The following is a 14438-nucleotide window of genomic DNA, read 5'->3' on the forward strand; positions in this document are numbered from 1 at the left end:
ACAGTGACCGTCAGGACAAAGACAGTGACCGTCAGGACAGTGACCATCAGAACAAGGACAGTGACCATCAGGGCAGTGATCATCGGGACAAGGACAGTGACCTTCAGGACAAGGACAGTGACCGTCAGGGCAGTGACCGTCAGGACAAGGACAGTGACCAACGGGACAAGGACAGTGACCAACGGGACAAGGACAGTGACCGTCAGGAAAAGGACAGTGACCATCGGGACAAGGACAGTGACCGTCAGGACAGTGACCGTCAGGACAAGGACAGTGACCGTCAGGACAAGGACAGTGACCGTCAGGGCAGTGACCATCAGGACAAGGACAGTGACCATCAGGAAAAGGACAGTGACCATCGGGACAAGGACAGTGACCATCGGGACAAGGACAGTGACCGTCAGGGCAGTGACCGTCAGGACAAGGACAGTGACCGTCAGGGCAGTGACCATCTGGACAAGGACAGTGACCGTCAGGGCAGTGACCATCAGGACAAGGACAGTGACCGTCAGGGCAGTGATCATCAGGACAAGGACAGTGACCGTCAGGAAAAGGACAGTGACCGTCAGGAAATGGACAGTGACCATCGGGACAAGGACAGTGACCATCGGGACAAGGACAGTGACCGTCAGGGCAGTGACCGTCAGGACAAGGACAGTGACCGTCAGGGCAGTGACCATCTGGACAAGGACAGTGACCGTCAGGGCAGTGACCATCAGGACAAGGACAGTGACCGTCAGGGCAGTGATCATCAGGACAAGGACAGTGACCGTCAGGGCAGTGACCATCAGGACAAGGGCAGTGACCATCGGGACAAGGACAGTGACCATCGGGACAAGGACAGTGACCAACGGGACAAGGACAGTGACCAACGGGACAAGGACAGTGACCGTCAGGGCAGTGATCATCAGGACAAGGACAGTGACCGTCAGGGCAGTGACCATCAGGACAAGGGCAGTGACCGTCAGGGCAGTGACCATCAGGACAAGGGCAGTGACCATCGGGACAAGGACAGTGACCATCGGGACAATGACAGTGACCAACGGGACAAGGACAGTGACCAACGGGACAAGGACAGAGACAGTCAGGGCAGTGACCATCGGAACAAGGACAGTGATCATCGGGACAAGGACAGTGACCTTCGGGACAAGGACAGTGACTAACGGGACAAGGACAGCGACCAACGGGACAAGGACAGCGACCGTCGGGACAAGGACAGTGACCGTCGGGACAAGGGCAGTGACCGTCGGGACAAGGGCAGTGACCGTCAGGACAAGGACAGTGACCGTCAGGACAAGGGCAGTGACCGTCAGGACAAGGACACTGACCGTCAGGACAAGGACACTGACCGTCAGGACAAGGACACTGACCGTCAGGACAAGGACACTGACCGTTAGGGCAGTGACCGTCAGGACAAGGACAGTGACCGTCAGGGCAGTGACCATCAGGACAAGGACAGTGACCAACGGGACAAGGACAGTGACCGTCAGGGCAGTAGGTATCAGGACAAGGACAGTGACCGTCAGGACAAGGACAGTGACCGTCAGGGCAGTGACCGTCAGGACAAGGACAGTGACCAACGGGACAAGGACAGTGACCGTCAGGTCAGTGACCATCAGGACAAGGACAGTGACCATTAGGACAAGGACAGTGACCGTCAGGGCAGTGACCATCAGGACAAGGACAGTGACCATCAGGACAAGGACAGTGACCTTCAGGACAAGGACAGTGACTGTCAGGGCAGTGACCATCAGGACAAGGACAGTGACCTTCAGGACAAGGACAGTGATCATCGGGACAAGGACAGTGATCACTGGGACAAGGACAGTGACCTTCAGGATAAGGACAGTGACCGTCAGGGCAGTGACCATCAGGACAAGGACAGTGACCGTCAGGGCAGTGACCATCAGAACAAGGACAGTGACAGTCAGGGCAGTGAACATCAGGACAAGGACAGTGACCAACGGGACAAGGACAGTGACAGTCAGGGCAGTGACCATCAGGACAAGGACAGTGACCAACGGGACAAGGACAGAGACAGTCAGGGCAGTGACCATCGGGACAAGGACAGTGATCATCGGGACAAGGACAGTGACCGTCAGGACAAGGACAGTGACCATCAGGACAAGGACAGTGACCATTAGGGCAGTGACCATCAGGACAAGGACAGTGATCATCGGGACAAGGACAGTGACCGTCAGGGCAGTGACCGTCAGGACAAGGACAGTGACCAACGGGACAAGGACAGTGACCGTCGGGACTAGGACAGTGACAGTCAGGACAAGGACAGTGACCGTCAGGACAAGGACAGTGACCGTCAGGGCAGTAACCATCAGGACAAGGACAGTGACCGTCAGGGCAGTGACCATCAGGACAAGGACAGTGACCGTCAGGGCAGTGACCATCAGGACAAGGGCAGTGACCGTCAGGACAAGGACAGTGACAGTCAGGGCAGTGACCATCAGGACAAGGACAGTGACTAACGTGACAAGGACAGTGACAGTCAGGGCAGTGACCATCAGGACAAGGACAGTGATCATCGGGACAAGGACAGTGACCGTCAGGGCAGTGACCGTCAGGACAAGGACAGTGATCATCGGGACAAGGACAGTGATCATCGGGACAAGGACAGTGACCTTCAGGACAAGGACAGTGACAGTCAGGACAAGGACAGTGACAGTCAGGACAAGGACAATGACCAACGGGACAAGGACAGCGACAATCAGGGCAGTGACCATCGGGACAAGGACAGTGATCATCGGGACAAGGACAGTGACCTTCAGGACAAGGACAGTGACCGTCAGGGCAGTGACCGTCAGGACAAGGACAGTGACAGTCAGGACAAGGACAGTGATCATCGGGACAAGGACAGTGATCATCGGGACAAGGACAGTTACCATCGAGACAAGGACAGTGACCATCGAGACAAGGACAGTGACCTTCAGGACAAGGACAGTGACCTTCAGGACAAGGACAGTGACAGTCAGGACAAGGACAGTGACCAACGGGACAAGGACAGTGACCGTCGGGACAAGGACAGTGACCATCAGGACTCGGACAGTGACAGTCATGACAAGGACAGTGACAGTCATGACAAGGACAGTGACCGTCAGGAAAAGGACAGTGACCGTCAGGAAAAGGACAGTGATCGCCAGGACAAGGACAGTGACCGTCAGGACAAGGACAGTGACCGTCAGGGCAGTGACCGTCAGGACAGGGACAGTGACAGTCGGGACATGGACAGTGACAGTCGGGACATGGACAGTGACCATCGGGACAAGGACAGTGACCGTCAGAACAAGGGCAGTGACTGTCAGGGCAGTGACCATCAGGACAAGGGCAGTGACCGTAAGGATACTGATCATCAGGACAAGGACAGTGTCAGTCAGGCAAGGACAGTGACCATCGGGACAAGGACAGTGACCATCGGGACAAGGACAGTGATCATCAGGGCAGCGACCGTCAGGATAAGGACAGTGACAGTCAGGCAAGGACAGTGACCACCAGGTAAAGGACAGTGGCCCTGAGGACAAGGACAGCGATCGTCAGAGCAGTGACCATCAGGACAAAGACAGTGACCATCAGGACAGTAACCGTCATGGACAATACCATCAGGACAAGGACAGTGACCATCGGGGACAGTGACCCTTAGGACAGGGACGGTGACCCTCAGGGCAGTGACTGTCAGGACAGTGACGGTCAGGGACGACAACAGTGACCATCAGCATCCCTACCCACTTGACAACTTACACCCAGGCCACACAGTGTCCACATGCACCCCCACTTACCAGGCTTGTCCACTGCTTTGTTGTCTTGGGAACTATGTTCGATAAAATCCATCAGTTGCCCCTTTGATGCATTCTTGGACAGATCACTGAGCAGATCTTTGCTGGAACTAGGAACAGCATTTCTCCCAACATCCTGGCCTTCCAAAGCAGCAACACTTGCATGTTCAGATGGTGCTGGGACAGAGCTCCCTGTGTCCAGGACCTGGAACAGATCACCCAGTTATCAGATGGTGCTACTCACTCCCTGCCAACTTGAAAATGCCTCATTTATCCCTACTCTCTGCTTCCGATCCGTTAACCAATTCTCTGTCTATGCTGTCAACTCCATAAGCCCTTATCTTGCGTATTGACCTTTTGTGTGGCGCCTTATCACCTGTTAGTTAGCTAATCGTCCATCCATGCTCATATATCACTCCCAACAGCATTAGCTCTTATCTTGTGTAGAGACTTTTTATGTGGCACCTTATTGAATGTCTTTTAGAAATCTAAATACACTACATCTACTGGTTCCCCTTTATCCTCCCTGCTTGTTCCATCCTCAAAGAACTCGAATAAACAAACATAATTTCCCTTTCACAAAACCATGTTGACTCTACCTGATTGTATTATAATTTTCTAAATGTTCTGCTACTACTTCCTTAATAATGGATTCCAGCATTTTCCCAATGACAGATGTTAGGCTAATTGGCCTATAGTTTCCTGCATTCTGTCTCCCTCCTTGAATAGAGGTGTTACATCGTGGTTTTCCAGTCCACTGGGATCATATCAGAACCTAGGGAATTTTGGAAGATTACAACCAATGCATCGACTTTCTCTGTAGCCACTTCTTTTAAGACCCGAGAAAGCAGATCATCAGGTCCAGGGAACTTGTCAGCCTTTCGCCTGCCTTTTGCCCTCTGATGTTCTACTATTATTGGTATTCTTTTAGTGTCTTCTACCATAAAGACAGACATAAAATATTTGTTCAAAGTCTCTGCTATTTCCTTGTTTGCCATTAATTCCTCAGTCTCAATCTCCAAGGGACCAAGGTTTACTTTAGCTACTCTCTGCCCTTTTATAAGCTCTTACTATCTGTTTTTAAATTTCTTGCTAGTTTACTCTCATTCTAATTTCCCCTTCTTTGCTTTTTTAAAAAATTACCTTTGCTGGACTCTAACATTTTCCCAATCTTCGGGCCTATCATTAATCTTCACAGAATTGGGCACCTTTTCTTTCAATTGGATAGCATCCTTAACATCATAGAAACATAGAAAATAGCAGGAGTAGGCCATTTGGCCCTTCGAGCCTGCTCCACCATTCATTATGATCGTGGCTGATCATCCAACCTGTTTCCGCTTTCCCCCCCGTATCCTTTGATCCCTTTCGTCCCAAGAGCTATATCTAACTCCTTCTTGAAAACATACAATGTTTTGACCTCAACTGCTTTCTGTGTTAGCGAATTCCACAGGCTCACCACTCTCTCGGTGAAGAAATTTTTCCTCATCTCAGTAACTGACTTCCTTAGTTAGCCAGATGGTTCATCTTACTCAGAGTCTTTCTTTTTCAATGGAATATAACGTTGAGAGTGAAGAAACATCTCCTCTACTTATCTACCTTCTAACCTTTTTACCTATTTTCCCAGTCCACTGTAGCCAACTCTGTCTTCATACCCTTGTGATTACCTTCATTTAAGTTTAAGGCACTAGTTTCAGGCCCGAGTTTCTCACCTTCAAACTGACTGTGAAATTCTATCATGTTATGATCACTCTTGCCTAGTGGATCCCTTACTATGAGACCATTAATTAATCCTGCCTCATTACACATTATCACATCTAAAACAGACGATAGCATCTGTGGAAAAAGAAACAGAGTTGAGTATTTCCGGCACTTTCTGTTCTCATTTCAGAGTTCCAGCAGCCGCAGTATTTTGCTCTTGCTAAAATAGCCTGTCCTTGGTAGGTTCCACAATGTATTGTCCTACGAAACTATCCCGAATATACTTTGTGAGCTCGACCTCAAGGCTATCTTTGACAATTTGATTTGTCCAATCTATTTGAAGATTAAAATCACCCATGATTATTGCACCACCTTTCTTCCAAGGCTCCATTATTTCTTGATTTATCTGTTCTACCGTGTAGCTACTGTTAAGGGGCCTATAAACTGCTCCCACAAGTGACTTCTTTCCTTTGCTATTTCTGATCTCCACCAAACTGATTCTATATCTTGATCTTCCGAGCCAAGATCATTTCTCACTACTGTTCTGATCTCATCCTTATTAACAGAACTATCCACCTCCTTTTTCTTGCTTCCTATCCTTCGAAAATATCAAATACCCTTGAATATTCAGTTCCCAACCTTGGTCACCTTACAACCACATCTTTATAATGGCTATCATACAATACCCATTTATTTCTATTTTTGCCATCAGTTCACCTATCTTGTTACAAATGCTGCGAGCATTCTCAGAATTAGAGGAGTGCAGATATCTCGGAGGATTGTGGGGCTGGGGGAAAATACAGAGATATGGAGGGCTGAGGCCATGGATGGATTTGAAAACAAGGATGAGAATTTTAAAATCAGGGTGGTGCTTGACTAGAAGCCAATGTAGATCAGTGAGCACAAGGCTGATAGGGGAATGGGACTTGGTGTGAGTTAAGATACAGGCAGCAGAGCTCTGGTCGACCTCAAGTTTACAGAGTGTAGAATGTGGGAGACCAGCATTGAAATGAGGTAACAAAGTCTAGAGGTAACAAAGGCATGAATGAGGGTTTCAGCAGCAGATAAGTTGGGCAATGTTACAGAAGTGGAAATAAGGGTCTTAGTGATGGAGTAAATATGTGGTCGGGAGCTAATCTCAGGGTCAAACGTGATACCAAGGATGTGAACAGGCTGGTTTAGTCTCAGACTGTAGCCAGGGAGAGAGATGGTGGCAGTAGCTGGGGAATGCAGTTTGCAGCGTGGACTAGCAAATACCTTCCCTATATTTAATTGAAGGAGATTTCTGCTTATCCAATATTGGATGTTGGAAAAGCACTCTGATAATTGAGCAACAGTGGAAGAATTGAGAGAGCGATTCATGAGGTACAGCTGGGTTTCGTCAACATACATGTGAAAACTAATGCTGTGTTTTTGAATGATGTTGCAGTGCGGCAGCATGAAAATGAGAAATACAAGGGATAGCTCCTTGAGGGACACCAGAGGTAATAGTGCTGGTGTGGGAAGAGAAGCCACTACAATGATACTCTGGCTCCTGCCCCACTGAACATATTTCTTCCTATCTTGACTCTATCTTTTCTCCGCTGGTCCAGTCTCTTCCCACCTACATCCGTAACTCTTCTGACGCCCGACGTCATTTTGACAATTTCCAGTTTCCTGGTCCCAACCGCCTCCTCTTCACTATGGACGTCCAATCGCTCTACACCTCCATCCCCCAGAGGATGGTTTGAGGGCTCTCCGCTTCTTCCTTGAACAGAGGCCCAACCAGTCCCCATCCACCACAACCACCCTCCTCCGCCTGGCTGAACTTGTTCTCACATTGAACAACTTCTCCTTCAACTCCACTCACTTCCTTCAGGTAAAAGGTGTTGCTTTGGGTACCGCATGGGTCCTAGTTATGCCTGTCTTTTTGTGGGATATGTTGAACATTCCTTGTTCCAGTCCTACTCAGGCCCCCTCCCCCAACTCTTTTTCAGGGACATTGATGACTGTATCGGTGCCGTTTCCTGCTCCCGCCCCGAACTGGAAAACTTTATCAACTTTGCTTCCAATTTCCACCCTTCTCTCACCTTTACATGGTCCATCTCCAACACTTCCCTTCCCTTCCTCGACTTCTCTGTCTCCATCTCTGGGGATAGGTTGTCTACTAATATCCATTATAAGCCCACCGACTCCCACAGCTACCTCGACTACACTTCTTCACACCCTACCTCCTGTAAGGACGCCATTCCATTCTCCCAGTTTCTCCGTCTCCGATGCTCTGATGATGCTACCTTCCATGGCGGTGCTTCTGATATGACCTCCTTTTTCCTCAACCGAGGACTCCCCCCCACTGTTGTTGACAGGGCCCTCAACCGTGTCCGGCCCATTTCCCGCACCTCTACCCTCACCCCTTCCCCTCCCTCCCAGAACCGTGACAGGGTTCCCCTTGTCCTCACATTCCACCCCATCAGCCTCCATATCCAAAGGATCATCCTCCGCCATTTCCGCCACCTCCAGCGTGATGCCACTACCAAATGCATCTTCCCCTCCCTTCCCTTGTCAGCATTCCGAATGGATCGTTCCCTCCGCGACACCCTGGTACACTCCTCCATTATCCCCACCACCTCGTCCCCGTCCCAGGGCACCTTCCCCTGCAATCACAGGAGGTGTAATACCTGCCCATGTACCTCCTCTCTCCTCACTATCCCAGGCCCCAAACACTCCTTTCAGGTGAAGCAGCGATTTACTTGTACTTCTTTCAATGTAGTATACCATATTCGCTGCTCACAGTGTGGTCTCCTCTACATTGGGGAGACCAAGCGCAGACTGGGTGATTGCTTTGTGGAACATCTCCGCTCAGTCCACAAGCAGGACCTTGGTTGCTTGCCATTTCAACACTCCCCCCTGCTCTCATGCTCACATCTCTGTCCTGGGATTGCTGCAGTGTTCCAGTGAACATCAACGCAAGCTCGAGGAACAGCATCTCATTTACCGATTAGGCACACTGCAGCCTGCCGGACTGAACATTGAGTTCAATAATTTCAGAGCATGACGGGCCCCCCATTTTACTTTTATTTTTAGTTATTTTTTTCTTTTTCACATTTTTTACTAATTTTTTAAAAAAGTTTATTTCATTTCATCTTAGTTTGTTACATTTTGCTTACCCACTGTTTTTTTTTCATGTTTGTACTTGCTGCTGTTCAATCTTCAGTCTGTTAACACCCTATCTGCACTAATGCTTTGTCTTTCAACACACCATGAACATATTGTTTGCCTTTGCTCCATGACCTTTTGGTCAGCTATGTGGTCTTGTCCAATCAACACCTTCTCCTTTGTTATCTCTTGCCCCACCCCCGCCTCACTTGCTTATAACCTGTGACTTTTCTAATATTTGTCAGTTCCGAAGAAGGGTCACTGACCCGAAACGTTAACTCTGCTTCTCTTTCCACAGATGCTGCCAGACCTGCTGATATTCAAGGACGTTGGAGAGGAAAGGGAGGTTAGAGATGGGGCAGTAGTTTGCAACTATGGTGGGGGTTTTTTTTGAGGGGTGATGATGATAGATTTAAAGGAGGAGAGAACCATTAACAATATCGTCCAACACGATGACCAGGAGGGGAAGTTGGGTAATAAGCAGTTTCCTGGGAATAAGGTTGAGGGAACACGAGGTGCATCTCATGGATGAGATGAGCTCAGAGAGGGTATGAGGGGAAGTAGGAGACAAACTAGACACAAAGTAATTATTAAAAATGTCTTCCACTTCCTAACTTTCATTTGCAATACTACGCCCATCTGTTTTTAGAGGGCCCACATTACCCTTTACTACTTTTTGTAACATAATTGTAAAAACTTTGTTAATCATGAAATCTCTTGCAAGTTTCTTTTCATATTCCCTTCTTGCAGCTCTTACTGCCTTTTCTGCCTTCCTTTGCTGTTCTTGATCTCTCCCAGACCCTGGTATCTACATTACTCTTTGCACTTTTATTTGCTCTTTCCTTTAGTTTATGCTATTTCTCATCTCGTTCGTCAACGATGACAGTTTTATTTGATAACCAGAACTCATGCCCCTTAGGGGTATATACTGGTCCTGTATGAAACAAAACTCTTTTTTGGACATCTCCCACGGTTAATCTGTGGTTTTACCCAATAACAGCTTTGATCATAAAATAAAAGCAAATTACTGCAAATGCTGGAAATCTGAAATAAAAATAAGAAATGCTGGAAATACTCAGCAGGTCTGGCAGCATCTGTGGAGAGAGAAACAGAGTTAATGTTTCTGGTTTGTGACCCACTGACCTGAAACAGTTTTGACCAGTTTGCTGTCATCAATATTCTGGCAATAGTACTGAAGACCTGTGCTCCAGAACTTGTCGTGTACCTAGCCAAGCTGTTCCAGTACAGCTACAACACTGGCATTTACCCTGCAATGTGGAAAATTGCCCAGGTATGTCCTGTACAACAAAAGCAGGACCCGACCAATTACCGCCCCATCAGTCCACTCACAATCATCAGTAAAGTGATGGAAGGTGTCATCAACAGTGCCATCAAGCAGCACTTGCTTAGCAATAACCAGCTCAGTGATGCTCAGTTTGGGTTCCGCCAGGGCCACTCAGCTTCTGACCTCATTACAGCCTTGGCGCAAACATGGACAAAAGAGCTGAACTCAAGAGGTGAGGTGAGAGTGACTGCCCTTGACATCAAGGCAGCATTTGACCGAGTATGGCATCAAGGAGCCCGAGCAAAACTGTAATCAATGGGAATCAGGGGAAAAACCCTCTGCTGGCTGGAGTCATACCTCGCGCAAAGGAAGATGGTTGTGGTTGTTGGAGGTCAATCATCTGAGCTCCAGGACATCACTGCAGGAGTTCCTCAGGATAGTGTCCTAGGCCCAACCAACTTCAGCTGCTTCATCAATGACCTTCCTTCAATCATAAGGTCAGAAGTGGGGATGTTCGCTGATGATTTCACAATGTTCAGCACCATTCGTGACTTCTCAGATACTGAAGCAGTCCAAATAGAAATGCAGCAAGACCTGGACAATATCCAGGCTTGGGCTGATAAGTGGCAAGTAACATTCGCTCCACACAAGTGCCAGGCAATAACCATCTCCAACAAGAGAGAATCTAACCATCTCCCCTTGACATTCAATGGCATTACCATTGCTGAATCCCCCACTATCAACATGAACGCAAAGGGACTAGTGGTCTGAGGTGCACTTGTTTTAATGCAAGAAGTGTAGTAGGAAGGCAGATGAACTTGGATTAATACCTGGGAGTATGATGTTATTGCTATTACTGAAACTTGGTTGAGGGAAGGACACGATTGGCAACTAAATATCCCAGGATATCGATGCTTCAGGCGGGATAGAGAGGGAGGTAAAAGGGGTGGAGGAGTTGCAATACTGGTCAAAGAGGATATCACAGCTGTGCTGAAGGAGGGCACTATGGAGGACTCGAGCAGTGAGGCAATATGGACAGAACTCAGAAATAGGAAGGGTGCAGTAACAATGTTGGGGCTGTACTACAGGCCTCCCAACAGCGAGCGTGAGATAGAGGTACAAATATGTAAACAGATTATGGAAAGATGTAGGAGCAACAGGGTGGTGGTGATAGGAGATTTTAATTTTCCCAACATTGACTGGGATTCACTGAGTGTTAGAGGTCTAGATGGAGCAGAATTTGTAAGGAGCATCCAGGAGGGTTTTCCAGAGCAGTATGTAAATAGTCCAACTCGAGAAGGGGCCATACTGGACCTGGTGTTGGGGAATGAGCCCGGCCAGGTGGTTGAAGTTTCAGTAGGGGACTACTTTGGGAATAGTGATCACAATTCCGTAAGTTTTAGAATACTCATGGACAAAGACGAGAGTGGTCCCAAAGGAAGAGTGCTAAATTGGGGCAAGGCCAACTAGACCAAAATTCGGCAGGAGCTGGGGAATGTAGATTGGGAGCAGCTGTTTGAAGGTAAATCCACATTTGATATGTGGGAGGCTTTTAAAGAGAGGTTGATTAGCGTGCAGGAAAGACATGTTCCTGTGAAAATGAGGGATAGAAATGGCAAGATTAGGGAACCATGGATGACAGGTGAAATTGTGAAACTCGCTAAGAGGAAAAAGGAAGCATACATAAGGTCAAGGAGGCTGAAGAAAGACGAAGCTTTGGAAGAATATCGGGCATGTAGGACCAATCTGAAACGAGGAATTAAAAGGGCCAAAAGGGGTCATGAAATATCTTCAGCAAACAGGGTTAAGGAAAATCCCAAAGCCTTTTATTCATATATAAGGAACAAGAGGGTAACAAGAGAAAGGACTGGCCCACTCAAGGACAAAGGAGGAAAATTATGCGTGGAGTCAGAGAAAATGGGTGAGATTCTAAACGAGTACTTTGCATCGGTATTCACCGAGGAGAAGGACATGACGGATGTTGAGGTTAGGGATAGATGTTTGATTACTCTAGGTCAAGTCGGCATAAGGAGGGAGGAAGTGTTGGGTATTCTAAAAGGCATTAAGGTGGACAAGTCCCCAGGTCCGGATGGGATCTATCCCAGGTTACTGTGCGAAGCGAGAGAGGAAATAGCTGGGGCCTGAACAGATATCTTTGCAGCATCCTTAAACACGGGTGAGGTCCCGGAGGACTGGAGAATTGCAAATGTTGTCCCCTTGTTTAAGAAGGGTAGCAGGGATAATCCAGGTAATTATAGACCGGTGAGCCTGACGTCAGTGGTAGGGAAGCTGCTGGAGAAGATACTGCGGGATAGGATCTATTCCCATTTGGAAGAAAATGGGCTTATCAGTGATAGGCAACATGGTTTTGTGCAGGGAAGGTCATGTCTTACCAACTTAATAGAATTCTTTGAGGAAGTGACAAAGTTGATTGATGAGGGAAGGGCTGTAGATGTCATATACATGGACTTCAGTAAGGCGTTTGATAAGGTTCCCCATGGTAGGCTGATGGAGAAAGTGAAGGCGCATGGGGTCCAGGGTGTACTAGCTAGATGGATAAAGAACTGGCTGGGCAACAGGAGACAGAGAGTAGCAGTGGAAGGGAGTTTTTCAAAATGGAGACATGTGACCAGTGGTGTTCCACAGGGATCCGTGCTGGGACCACTGTTGTTTGTGATATACATAAATGATTTGGAGGAAAGTATAGGTGGTCTGATTAGCAAGTTTGCAGACGACACTAAGATTGGTGGAGGAGCAGATAGTGAAGGGGACTGTCAGAGAATACAGCAGAATATAGATAGATTGGAGAGTTGGGCAGAGAAATGGCAGATGGAGTTCAATCCGGGCAAATGCGAAGTGATGCATTTTGGAAGATCCAATTCAAGAGTGAACTATACAGTAAATGGAAAAGTCCTGGGGAAAATTGATGTGCAGAGAGATTTGGGTGTTCAGGTCCATTGTTCCCTGAAGGTGGCAACGCAGGTAAATAGAGTGGTCAAGAAGGCATACGGCATGCTTTCCTTCATCGGACGGGGTACTGAGTACAAGAGTTGGCAGGTCATGTTACAGTTGTATAAGACTTTGGTTCGGCCACATTTGGAATACTGCGTGCAGTTCTGGTCGCCACATTACTAAAAGGATGTAGATGCTTTGGAGAGGGTGCAGAGGAGGTTCACCAGGATGTTGCCTGGTATGGAGGGCGCTAGCTATGAAGAGAGGTTGAGTAGATTAGGATTATTTTCATTAGAAAGACGGAGGTTGAGGGGGGACCTGATTGAGGTGTACAAAATCATGAGAGGTATCGACAGGGTGGACAGCAAGAAGCTTTTTCCCCAGAGTGGGGGATTCAATTACAAGGGGTCATGAGTTCAAAGTGAGAGGGGAAAAGTTTAGGGGGGATATGCGTGGAAAGTTCTTTGCGCAGAGGGTGGTGGGTGCCTGGAACGTGTTGTCAGCGGAGGTGGTACGATAGCATCTTTTAAGATGTATCTAGACAGATACATGAATGGGCAGGAAGCAAAGAGATACAGACCCTTAGAAAATAGGCAACAGGTTTAGATAGAGGATCTGGATCGGCACAGGCTTGGAGGGCCGAAGGGCCTGTTCCTGTGCTGTAATTTTCTTTGTTCTATCCTCGGGGCTACCATTGACCAGAAACTGAACTGGAGTAGCCATATAAATACCGTGGCAACAACAGCGGGTCAGAGGCTAGGAATCCTGATGCGAGTAACTCACTTCCTGACTCCCCAAAGCCTGTCTACCATCTACAAGGCACAAGTCAGGAGTGTGATGGAATAGTCTCCACTTGCCTGGATGGGTGCAGCTCCAGCAACACTCAAGAAGCTCGACACCATCCAGGACAAAGCAGCTCACTTGATTGGCACCCCATCTACAAACATTCACTCCCTCCGCCACCGACGCACAGTGGCAGCAGTGTCTACCATCGACAAGATGCACTGCAGCAACGCACCAAGGCTCCTTAGACAGCACCTTCCAAACCCACGACCTCCACCACCTAGCTGGACAAGGGCAGCAAATGCATGGGAACGCCACCACCAGCAAGTTCCCCTCCAAGCTCACCACCACCTTCTCAAGGGCAATTAGGGATGGGCAATAAATGCTGGCCAGCGACACACACATCCCATGAATGAATAAAAAAGTCTCTGTCTCAGTCCATTAAACTTCACCTTTCCAAAATCTACAGTCTCAGTAACTGTGTTACTCGGTGTCTCCTTTTCAAACCGAACATTGCATTTGATTATATTATGACCACTTTTTAGAGAAATGTTCCCTGTTAGATTGGTAACTCAGTCCGGCTCATTACTAAGTCCAGTCTGGCCTGCCCTCTGGTTGCTTATGGAACATATTGCTCTTGAAAACTATCTTGAAAGCATCAAGAAATTCACCAGTTTTCTGACTTGACCTACTCTGCTTTTCCCAACCTCTGAAAATTAAAGTCTCCCATTAAAACAAATTTTCGTTTGCCAGAATCTTTCCAATCTCAGAATTAATACATTCTGCCACTTCATTTCTAT

General features: G+C 47.9%; 1 protein-coding gene across 3 annotated transcripts in view; it reads right to left on the reverse strand.

The window, feature by feature from the left end:
* The window catches only part of spef2 (sperm flagellar 2), an 849051-nt gene that overhangs the window by 642483 nt on the left and 192130 nt on the right, over window positions 1–14438 (reverse strand). For all 3 annotated transcript variants that reach the window (XM_068029096.1, XM_068029094.1, XM_068029095.1), the window contains one exon: window positions 3789–3990. In XM_068029096.1, coding sequence (XP_067885197.1) covers window positions 3789–3990 — 202 coding nt within the window. The remainder of the gene's footprint in view (window positions 1–3788; window positions 3991–14438) is intronic.

This window comes from Heterodontus francisci, chromosome 4 (assembly GCF_036365525.1).
Source record: "Heterodontus francisci isolate sHetFra1 chromosome 4, sHetFra1.hap1, whole genome shotgun sequence".
In the NCBI taxonomy this organism is placed as follows: Eukaryota; Metazoa; Chordata; class Chondrichthyes; order Heterodontiformes; family Heterodontidae; genus Heterodontus; species Heterodontus francisci.